Raw genomic sequence first — 12,560 nt, 5'->3', positions numbered from 1 at the left:
GCTGCACTTTCCATAGACGGTCAATATCCAGACAGAAAGAGAGCGAGAAAGAAAGTACACACTGACACCTTTCTGAATGCACCACACCAGACAGACACAGAGATGGGACAAACACACTCACACAGTCAGTCTCTTGGGTTTCAAGGCGTAAAGCTGAAATGTTTTGACAGCAGGTTGCTGTTTAATTACAGAGCTGTCCTCTCAATAGCTGTCTACAGTCAGGTTGTGTATATTTTTATGTTTTCCATCTATATAGTTTATAGTTTGTTAAGGGCTCAGGCTGTAGAATGTGCGTTGAATACATCATGGGTCAGGTTTGGTGGTCTTTATGGGAACCAGATTTCCCCACAATGATAGTCTGAAATAATCTACTGTGAAATGATCTACAATGACAAAATTGTGTTTTCTTTCCTTATACACATTACTGGTCTTAAATAACTCTCCTCTGTACGTTATTCTAAATATAAAAAGTTTATCAAAGTGAAATAACTTAAAGCCTCCTAAAACTCAACCTCTAAGACAAGTTTCCTTTTGGCCAAAATCACAAAAATATATATTTTTCAACTGCTCCCTTCCAATAACCATAAAATACAGACAAAATAAAGGTTAGCTTTAATAAAGAGACTAAATTATGGCTTCATTAAAATAAAAATAAAATGTTTCCAATTAAGCTACTGTAGCTGTGTTGTTAAAAAAATAAATGAATAAATAACATTTTGCAATAATACTTAGCTTAATATGAAAAAAAAACATCAATGAAAGCCCTTACCATTATATAACAACAAATGCATCTGTGTCCGTTTTTTCTTCGGCACTTACATTGTCATATTAGAACCCTGCAGATGAGATCAACTGTTGGACTAGTAAAGTGTGAAGAGCTGTAGTCAGTGATAGAGGACTGATAGAACACTAATGGCACTAGATATTTTTCATATTTCCACATTACACTTAACACAAATCTGTCTGGGTCACATCCCACCCAGTCATCAGAATCAACATTTCTTGTCCATTATTGGTGTAGTATCATTTCTAAAGCACTAGTGTCATCAAACAAACCTGCAGAAATAATGAACATTTCAAACAGCCGAGGTAGACGATGTAAAAAGTGTCATGCATAATCTTGTATACACTACTATAGTTCACATTCATTGTAATTGTAATATTCATTGTTGGTTTATATGCTAATGCAAGTAATGTTAATGAATGGGACTTTACTGTAATGTGTTACTTATGATTGTACAGTATAGCACCAGCTAACTGTGTTTGCTTTTGACGTCTCAGTTCTGTGTTCTGCTGGCCTTCTGAAGGACAGTTTTATGAGGGAGGAGATTTTTATTTTTCACACACAGGAGAGTTGCTCGTCACCGGGCTCTGATCCCGCTTTGGCCTCTATGCCACAGTTGTGGCTGCTCTTTGTTGCATTATTAAAACCACATTCGTGCTCCCTCTTTCTCTTTCTTTCTTCCTGTCTCTCTCTATCAGTTGAGATCACAGACAGGGACATCAATGAACAGAGGGCAGAGAGGGGAGAAAGTGGAGGTGTTTGTGTGTTCAAGAGACTCCTTGTCCCATTGATTAGCTTTCAGTAACACACAAGCCTGGAAGAGGAATTGGAACAGAAAAAATACAATGTGAATGATCTGTAAAAGGGTGAACAGAGTCAGATTTTCTCTCCCTTCATCACAGACTCACAGGGTCTCATACATGAAACATGTGGTTATTGGTGATTAGTATGAGAAACCTGGGTTTAACTGGTTCCTGTTGTCATTTTACAGTCAAACATCACAAAGATGTCCACTATTTTGGATCACTTGACTGTGAATTAGATAATGTGCATTTTTATTATTAAATACATTTATAAGATTTTTTTTTTTTTTTGACATAAGAATGGAAGCCCATTTCCACCACTGAATAATAATAAAAAATTGCATTGCAGAATTGCATGATATAAAAAAAAAGGTGAGATAAAAACTCACAAATGCAGTTGCGAATTATAAACTCCAATTTTGAGGCGGAAAAAAAACTGCTATGTTCTCAGAATTGTGAGTTTATATCTCACATTTCTGACAAAGAAGTCACAATTGCAACTTTATTTCACATTTTTGAGTTTATATCACACAACACCAGTTGGTTCCATTTTGAACCATTAATGCTGTTAAACATGTACAACTGTGAATAGCAGCCTTTCACTTCTGACTGAAAAGTGCATTTCTGAGGCATTCATGACACTTAAAATGCAGACACCAGTAAGTTGGCTGCATGGACATTCTCAAGTCGAGTTTGTTTTAAATAAATCCTAAGATGTATGTCGGAAACGGTGTATACACCCTTCACAGCCCTTTTTTATGTGTCCTCAATGTTACAGTATTCATAAAGCCCCATGATTCATTTAGATCAACACCTTCCGCTTAATGTAGTCAATATAGAAGTAGAAAGACAAAAAACACACACGTACGGAGACAGTTCGTCCCGAGCGAAGTAAACCCAGTGAGTAGGCTGACTAGACGTGAGCTGAAAGAGAGAGAGACAGACAGACTTGGATAAGAATGAGGAGAAAGACAGACACAGATAAAGGACATCAGGTGCCAGCTTGTGGTGAAGTTGGAACATTTTCTGTTCCGATCGATGAGAATCCATTAACGGGGCATCTGCTGTACCTTCGACTACTTTAAACACATATGTGCAGGCAAGCGCTTGTGGACACAGACACAAAGTAAGAATGGGTGAATGATACAGGCCATCATTGATTATGGATGATGGTCGGCATAATAAGATGAAAGAGCAGGTTTCAGCTGAGGCCCCTGCTGTTTAAGTCACCATGGAGACACGTATTGATTGGCCCCGGTGTTTGAGACCCTGGGTATCGGAGTCATGGTAATGATTCCAGACGTCAAGAGGAATTGTCTTTAAAGAAACGGCAGACGGAGAGCGTTCCTCTGCCCCCGTTTCTTTCACGGTTAATGTCTCAAGCAGAGGTAGAAGATCAAAGAGAGAGACAAATGTTTCTAATATACTGCCGCTTCTGAAAGCATAACACAGCAGTCTTCCTTCAGTCTTATTCTGTCACCTCGGCAACTAATTGCATTGTTAAAAATTAACATATTCATTCACCAAATGTATCATGCCACATTGAGAGGCTGCGACACCATGTAAGTGGGATATGTATCTTGCAGTACACCACCAAAAGGCACCTCTCCTCTACAAACTCCCTTTATGGAGCACATAAAAGGGCATTCCTCAGACATCCTGGTTTGAGGTTTGAAGTTAAAAGGTGCTCCAAGTATGCTTTTCCTCATTAAGACAGTCTGATGCAAAAAGAAATGAAAAGTACTCTTTTAAAACTTTCAAATTATGAAAACTTGCCCACAATAAAACTTTCAAGACAGATCTACCATGCGCTCCAAGGTTAAGCAGTATGAAAGTGGATTCAAGCAGAAATATTATCATTAACTTAAAGTAGTTCAATATATATTTTAAATAACTAAAGAAAATGACAATCACAGAACATTAAAAATTACACAAGCAAAAAAAATTTATGAAAAGTAGTAGTAGTAGTAATAATAATAATAATAATAATAATACAATTATTATTATTAAAATGATAAGTCCCAACAAAGGTTAGCAGCTACTGTCCTTCCCATAAATCATTGTGCTTCATGTCAGTTTCTTTACTCTTCTCTAAACAACGTATTTACTTGTATATATTTACACATATTGCAATAAGCTTCAGATATTTTGTATAATAAACTATGGGTCAACAGTTTTGTATTATACCAATGGTTGTGTACCATTTGATTCCATTACATCTTTCGCAATGCTCCATAGAATTTCACTGCCTCAAAAAAAGTCAAAGTGCACAGAACTGTACCTTTCTCAGATACTTTTTTTTTTTTTTTTTTGCTTCAAATCAAAGTTTGCAATGTTGCGATTCATCCCAGAGCTGGTTGATTTGGTTCACAGCTCGGAACTCTGGAATTCTGGAACTAAAAGACCTGTTTAAACCCCCTGTGGAGAAAATGAATGGAAAATACTTCCTCAACCAAGCATTGGTCTGTTTTCAGCCTTGCAAACAGTATTTTCTTCAGGAAAAACACATCTAGTTTATTCATGTTCTCAGGTCATTTTGATTGCTGTACGGGACAGGAACAGGACAACTGCGGTGCTAAAACCTTCTGCCATGACATCATCAGCCTTGGACACATTTAATTCTGCGGGCCTGGCCGATTTTGGATCGTGTTATTGAGACCCGGTGTTCGTTCCATTGAGCCTGCCAGTTTTTCAAATATGCATGAAGGTGCACAATGTCTTAAATGGCCAACCCTGCTGTGAATAAGTGCAATCTGACTGACTGCTGATAAGATTTTGGCAGATGACAGGTGGCTGTCATCACCAATTACATGCCAGTTTAAGAGTGCTGAAATCTGCTGCGAAACAAACAGAGGCATCAGGTGTGCGCCAGTGCGCTAACTGCATATCTGTAGCTGTAACTGAAGCTGCTTTGATTAGGATCGATGACTGCCTGTGGTTTCATTAAAAGCCAATCAGTAAATTCGATCACTGGCTTAGAGCCGGGTGATGCTGCGCTCCTGCCTGGGTCAAAGATCAATTAGCGCTGCACATCTCTCTGGTGATTCCTGCGTTAACCCACATTTCCATTCTGAATGGCCCGAAAATGCGTGTCCTAGGATATTAGCTTCCTTTACAGCGTTTGCTGGACTCTGTATCATTTTACTGAGACCTGCATGTGTAACCGATCCTTCGCCAAAAAGAAACAGCACAGGTTCAGAGGGCAGCATTATTTAGCTGAGTGAAAGAAGACGGATGAATTAGTCATGATACTGCAGATCGGGACTGTGACGCAACTGCATTTGATAAGACCTAGACGCTGCTGTCAGGACAGGGGGTGGTAGCCTTGATTATATTGACCATTGGAGATGAGTTTTGATGATATGGATGAGGTTCTCACCTCAGACCTGGAATGGGAAAAAAGATGACACAAACGATGGAGAAAATGTGTTTTCAGGCATTCATACAGCAAAAGAAGAGACAATTGTCACAAATTTCACAAGAAAAAACTTCACAAGCAATGCAATGAAACTGAAAGTTGATCAAGACGATCAAATGAAATAGCTGTTACTGTCTTGTAAACGTACTCCAATAACCTTTATATAAACCTTTACATCCTTATCCTTAATATTTCTTGAGTTATAGTTATACTAACTTTGGAGAAGAATAAAAAAAAACTTGAAAATTCCCCTTACAAAATAGTTGACTACTCCATAAATATTAATATTTTATATTAATTTAATATTTTGGCTTTCCTCACTATACATGTTTTTCTTTATCTTAAGAAAAAAAAATCTGAAATTTGAATTAGGGACCTCTGGTTGAGTTGACATGGAATGACCCGCTTGCTTTTTTAAAAAACTATTATTGAACTAAACTTAAATCAACACTGAACTAACTTGAGCTGAAAATGTCAATTTGAGCTGCTTTTTAGTTGAACTGTGTTTGCTTCACAACTATTAAACTTTGCAATATTCATTAAATTAACAATCACTAACTAAAATGAGCTAGATAATGAAACTACTGTCTTTTTAGAGCTGCTTTACAGTTAAAATTGTATTCACTTCAGCATTCATACTGCTATTTTCTTGTTTATTATGTGAAACTTCTATTGTATAAAGCCCTATATAAATGTGATTTGACTTAAAATTGGGATGGGGGGTAATAAAATCAATATAATATAATATGAAAAATAGATAGTTATTTTTACTGGGAAATGAAGCAAAATACTGATAAAGAAGATACAGGGTTGAGCAACAGGTCAAAGTTTCATGTGGAATGTGTATTCAGATGTGTACAGGTGATTTTTTTTCTCTCATCCTGTATTGCAGGCATTTTCCATTTTCCAGGATGTCACATCTAAAGTAGATTGAGAGTGTTTATGTGTGTATTTGTGTAATGGGGTGAATAAAAACTGGGGTGGTAGGTCTCCTCGACGGAGGACACAGAAGGAAGAAAAATTGCGTCTGGAGCGCGGTGGTGGAGGAGGAGTGGCCTAGTTTCTTCAGCAACCTACTTACAAACTTCAAAACTTAAGCGGGCGGTGGAATTCAGATGAGCTGACGAGTCCTTTAGGAATGTTTGTGGCTGAATCTATGCCAAATGTTAGAGTGTGTGTATATGTGTGCATGTCTGAAATGAAGCCAATCGCCCCAGAAACTGACACTTTACTGGATCTGAGCAGGTGGCAAGTTTACATTTTGGTGTGTGAGCTACCTTAGGGTTTAGATCCCTTTAGCCAGAGTATCAACATGATGAGTCTGTCAGGCCTGAGCCCAATCCTTTAGTTAATACTGAGCACTGACAGAATTCAGTATCTGTGCAGGAATATTTTCAAACTTTCTGATGCCAAAGATCCTCAAACATGGTCCCATTGTAAAGGGCCCCATCCTAAAATAATAAATAATATTATATATGAAGCAGAATAATTAAGCATAATATTATAAAGACAGAGATATATTTTTGAGATATACATTGTTTCTAGACAGTCTAACAAGGGTTTCAGTTGTCTGAAAGAGGCAAGGTAATGTGTCTGAAGTGAATGCAAACAAGAGAAACACAAAAATCCAATACATGTCAAAATATTAGATCTGTGCAACAAGTCTTGCAGTGTAAATGTAGCTTATTGATCTGCTACCGCCCATTATGTTGTTTACATTAATCAAGAAAAATATTGATGAGAGAAAGAGAAAACCACTCACGCATGAGTCCAGATCACAACATTTAGGCCTAAAGACAATAAAAGCAGCCTCTGAAAACACAGAAAATCATAAAATCTGAACTGAAAAATGAACTGCTGAAATATTAGTACCGTGACAACAACCCTACTACAGACTCTTGCTAAAAAAGCTCAATAATGCATGTGAAGCCCCGCAGCCGGTCCAATTCCTCACAAAAGCGGAGGTTGTTTACATAGAGGCGATTGGTATGACTTCAGTTTATTCACTGGAATCCTTCTGTGCTCATACAGCAGATTTGCTGGTGAATGAACTGAGCTAATCTGCTGTCGAATTGTTGTTTCAGACATCACTGGGGCTCATGAATTTCGGATGGAATTGTGGCTCCAAGCGGGTCACACCGACTCACCGTGGGAGGGCGGATCTGAAAGCGTGAGGGGGTGGGAAGAGGGAAAGAAAGGATTGAGGAGGATGGGACAGAGCTTGAGATGTGTGTGGGATGAGAGTTTGGGTTTTGGGAGTTTGCGTGTTGTGTAACAGCAGTCAGGCTGTAACGCACCGCTCGCTAACTGTGAGTCTGTGGCCCGCAGCACTAAAAGGCTAATGACATCCCTCTCCTCGTTACCACACCAGTGGAGTCGCAGCGGCAATAAAAGCAGTCAAATCAAGCAGTCGTCAAGCATAACAGAAACTGTATGCGACTGCGTGTGTTAAAGAGACGCTAACTCCATGTGACGTTCAGATTCTGTCCTTTATGACAACCGCATCAGATCCTGCGAGGTTTTGTAAAGCTAAAAGACTCATGAGACTCTAAAACCGAGAGTTTGGCATCAGATTTGTTTCACAATCCTCTGGTTTCTCTTTTGATATGCTATGCAGCTTCATGGACTGACTGTTTCAAGGGCAAGGAACGAATTTATAGATATGAACAACTTCTGCAAGGGTTCAGCATTATATGTTTTTTTTTTCTTGTTTTTTTTTTTGCACTCTCACTCTTTGGTTCTAAATCTGTCCTTTTTGCTGCACTATCATTGGTTTCAGTTCAAAATCATGAATAATGTGGCTGCTGTAACTTTGTTATAGAGAAACTGTCCTTCACCTGGGTGTTTAAATGCTGATTCCTGCATCTTAAACACTGTAATACACACAGGGAGACACAGGAGGTCTATAATAGCTGGAGGGAGCTGTCCTTGACTGTTACTCAGCAGGAAATATGAAGATAACTTTGCTAACTTTTTTTTAATAGTACAGGTGGGAGGTGCAGGTGTTTTTTTTTTTTACCTGCAAATGCCATTTGATTATTCACCAACAAGATAAAGATCAATAAATACCAAATCCAACTTCAAAAGTTAAGCTTTTTACTTTTTTACAACTATAAAGCTGTATATCTTTAAAAGTGTTGCACCTAGCCTAATTTCTATTTTTAAATAAATGCTATTCTTTCTATTCATCAAAGAATCTTGAAAAATACAAGATTTTCACAAAAAAAAAAAAAAATTAAGCAGCACAACTGCACAATAATATGTTATGTAAAATATATTAAAATAGAAAACAACAAATTTTTTACATTATTTCATAATATTACTTTTTTAACAGTATTTTTCATCAAATAAATGCAGCCTTGGTGAGCATTACAGAGAAAAAGAGCTTGCTGACTGCAGGTTTTTTTTAACAGTAGTGTTTTTATATATCTACTACAACATAATGTTTACAATTTATATATTGCCTACAAAAAAAATTCCATCAGTGTACACCGTAACCTTTGTGCCCCCATAATGGTGTAGTTATGGCATCTACCAGCTGGAGTCTGCACCAAACCCCATTATTGTCTTTATACAGACACAATAAGCTATAATGTGAGCTACTTCTCTGTGATCCTGAGTTGGGTTTGAATCAGTCCCCTGATGTCAAGAGGAGCAGAGCTCCTTATTAGCTCTATAAATGAAAGAAAACTTCAGTGAATTCTCTGAACAAACATCTAGCTCAGTGTAGCATGTGGATAACTTTGCTCTGACAGTCAAAACAACCAATACTCATTTGTTTCTCTCTTTTGTTTTCACTCTTCCATTAATATTCCACTTTCAGTCAGATCCAAAGCAGATAGGAAGGTGTAGAATAAATGGATAATATGGCATAAACCTCAGTAGGCTGATACACTTCAGGATCAGAGAAGAATGTAGAGAAAGCAGAGAGAAAAAAAAAAGATTACATGTGATGAGGTTTTTCTATGTGCACAAGCTAGTATTCTGCATACTGCATTTTGATTACAATCAATACATGGCTGAGGATCTAATCGTCTAATTCATCCATTTAAGATTCAGCTTAATGAATAAAGGTCAAAGCCTTGATTACAAACACCATTAAATCTCTTGCAACGGCCTAATCAGAAACCTCAAATACTTGAACCGTCTCTGCGTATGTATTAAGCGAGACATGGAAGGAACGGCGTACACAAGCGCATCAGCCGCCAGAGCCTGCACGTCTATTTTTCACATCAAAGCGCATTTGCTTTGAGCATATGCACTCATACACAATGGCTTGCAAATGCATTGAAACCCTTAACCAATTTTCTCATTTAGCTGAATTACAAATGCCTCTTTGAAATGCAGTACTCTGTGATATTATTTCTGAGCAATGGAATTCAAAATTAACGCCTTTAATATGACATTTATTTATGTTAGAAAATATGCCACTGAAATAAAAACTGAATTCTGCTGTCTGTGTTAACGTATCCAATCCCAGCTTCTGAATATTTCACACAGACACCATTTCAAGCAATTACGGCTTTTGTCTTTTGGGGTAAACACACCGTTCAGGTGCGATTCTTCTCTCAAACTGTGATTCGCTCCAGGTTGTTCAGGTCCAAAATACACTTCCTGATAATTTGGAAAAGTGCTAGGCACACAGATACACACACATTTGCCTTCTTAGATCAAAGCAGAATGAGAATAGAATACATGGGGTTATTTAGAAGTAAGCCGTAATCCTTAACTCAGTCCAGAGGGAGCTTTTGTTTGGCCTCTAGTTGTGTAGTCTGGCCTGTTAAGCACTCTGTCCTGCTGGGTGTTTAGTTGTGTTTTTTTTTTGTGTGTATATCATCTTTGTGTCCCATATTGTATTGTCTTCATCTATGCTGCATGTGTAAAGTGTAAATTAGTTTAGATTCTATAACACACTATCACACGCTCAGATCTCTCACTCAGAAATATTCCCACATGGGCACGATCCAGTCCTGTTAGAATGACACTCTAATCGAGTTTTGAAATGAGTTTGGGAAAGTGTTAAATGTGTCTCCAAAAATAAGACAAATAATAGCACAGATTTGTGAATAAGCCCTTTCTTTGTCCTAGAGTTCTTTGAATCATCCCTCATCGGCCTACGGTGATTAACTTGTGTTCAACTGTCAGACTGGAGGGCTTTTATGTGATTGTGAACAGTAGCACCCTTATGTCAAGTGATATTCCAGGTTCAATTCGAGTTAAATTCAATCAGCATCACTTGTGGCATAATGTTGATTACCACAAAAATTCATTTAGACTTACCCCTCCTTTTCTTTAAAAAAGCAGAATATCTGGGTTACAGTAAGTCAATTACAGTGGAAGTAAATGGGGCCAATATGTGAGGTTAAAATATTGTTTTAATAGTAAATCCACATAATGCTATTTTGTATAAATGTTTACTTTACAACTTGCTAATGGCAGCATGACTTCTAAAATGACCATAAAAATGCCAAGAATGTCTCTACAGGTCAAATACAGAAGAATAATTTCTATAACCTAGAACAATCTTGATGTTAGCATTTACCAAATTGTAAGCTTCACATTTCTGCCTTTAAAATCCTCCAAAAATGCCCTTAATTCATTCCCATTTGACTATAACCTTGATATTGTATGTCATTTGAGCTTAACTTGTACTGAACCCAGAATATTTCTTTCACTACTTTAATGACCCACAACAGCATTGCTTCCTAATGAGCTATTCTTATTATTTGAGACATTTAAATTCCAACTTTAGTGTCTCTTTACAAATTCTCGGCTGGCTGCATGTTTACTGATTGTGTTCGTTTGAATTGTGCCTCACTTGCACCAAGTTAATTTAATGAAGGAACAGGATTATCCATTGTTAATTAAATCCTCACTGGAAGTCACTGCATGGACTTGGATTAGCTGAAAATAAAACTGTTTCAGTTCTAAGCATCTGTACATATGTATTTAAAACAATGCATATGTGTAAATTATGGTTGTTTACATTGTTTCCGTTCCACCAGGTGTCTGTCTTTTATTTTCTTGTTCGCTTTGTGCTAGTATTCTGTCAGTATCCAGTCTGTAGCTTTTTGAATTAATGTGTTCCTTTTTGCTAAAGCCACCTTGAACCAAATTTGTTTGAATAGACATTTGGTTAATCATTTTTTTTATCTAAAAAAAAAAACTCCTTCCACTTCTCACTGCCTTAATTCAGATGGTAAGCCAGAGGAAGATCTACAGTGGTGCGTGTAATTGTATTTTCATTTTAAATAACTGTATCGAATTGTATTTGATGTCCTTGAAGTAGCCAGAGCACTGGATTGAGGGATTTAAATGCTGTAATTTAAACATCTTAAATGACTTTGTCATTCTCTGCTGGCTTTTGCTCCTGTTCTGTTCAGTTCATCCCATTTTTAAAAGATGTTCACAGCATGGTGATAGTATTGGCCTCATCTTGAGGGACATGTTATCCATCTATACTCCTCTCTCATTAGACAAAGATTTTGTTTGTAAAAAAAAATGGCTCTGGGACAGAGAACAAAAAAATGACTCTGCAAACAAACAGCTTTCAAATGAAATAACTTTCCAAACAAATAGCTTTTGAAATAAAACACTTTGATCTCTAAATAAAAAGAAAACAAATTGATCTCTAAATAAAACAACTTTCCAAACAATGGCTTACTAACAAAAAAAAAAAATCAAAACTTTCTCCAGACAAACTGTTTTCAATACTCTCCAAACAAATTGTTTAGTAAATAAAAGACTTTCCAAATTCGCTGTCAAAATAAAGGACTTTCCAAACAAACAGCTTTGCAGACTAATGTCTCTTTAAACAAATGGATATTCCAATAAAAGTGTCGTCCCACGGATGCCTCTGTCACCTCCTGTTTCAATAATAATTCATTGCATTTAATATCTGGCACCTCTAATGTCAGTATCACACTAATTCTTCTGCTTTGTCTACAGGGTGGCATCTGGAAGTGCAAATTGTCAGTAAAACCATAGTCAGAGCTGGTGATTATTCATTACATTTGGAACGTAATAATAAAAACAGATGGAACATAATTAGTATGAGGAGCTACAGTTGTGTAGGTGTGATATAATGTATCTGTCTGCTTTTTATTGCTGCTAGCCTGAAAGAACATGTGTAAAAGCAGCTTGTGCATATTTTAGTTAATGTCTCTATTTCTTGCTATTTCTTTGCAGATACGGAGACATGGTCCCTAAGACCATAGCAGGAAAGATCTTTGGCTCCATCTGTTCTCTCAGTGGGGTGCTGGTCATCGCTCTGCCTGTTCCCGTCATCGTTTCCAACTTCAGCCGCATCTACCATCAGAACCAGAGAGCTGACAAGCGCCGGGCTCAGAAAGTTCAGGTTAGTGGTGCTCAAAACTTCCTGAGGGGAATTGACTCCTCTGACCGAAACTGTTTTGGCTGAGAAGCAGGTCACTAATATTTACCTCTGTTTATTGCTCCTTTTAAATTACATTATATCCTTTTCCATCTTATGATTAAATAAATATAAGTGATTGCCTTAGAGTCCCAAGAGCAGTTTTGAAAGCTGCTAGTCCAG

The 12,560-nt window shown here is 37.3% G+C and overlaps 1 protein-coding gene across 3 annotated transcripts in view; it reads left to right on the top strand.

Moving 5' to 3' along the window:
• The window catches only part of LOC113107538 (potassium voltage-gated channel subfamily D member 3-like), a 90,446-nt gene that overhangs the window by 60,435 nt on the left and 17,451 nt on the right, over positions 1–12,560 (top strand). For all 3 annotated transcript variants that reach the window (XM_026270132.1, XM_026270130.1, XM_026270129.1), the window contains exon 3: positions 12,194–12,362. In XM_026270132.1, coding sequence (XP_026125917.1) covers positions 12,194–12,362 — 169 coding nt within the window. The remainder of the gene's footprint in view (positions 1–12,193; positions 12,363–12,560) is intronic.

This window comes from Carassius auratus, chromosome 8 (assembly GCF_003368295.1).
Source record: "Carassius auratus strain Wakin chromosome 8, ASM336829v1, whole genome shotgun sequence".
Classification (NCBI taxonomy): domain Eukaryota; kingdom Metazoa; phylum Chordata; class Actinopteri; order Cypriniformes; family Cyprinidae; genus Carassius; species Carassius auratus.
Note: the sequence above shows the minus strand (reverse complement) of the source record. Positions and strands in the feature narration are given on the sequence as shown.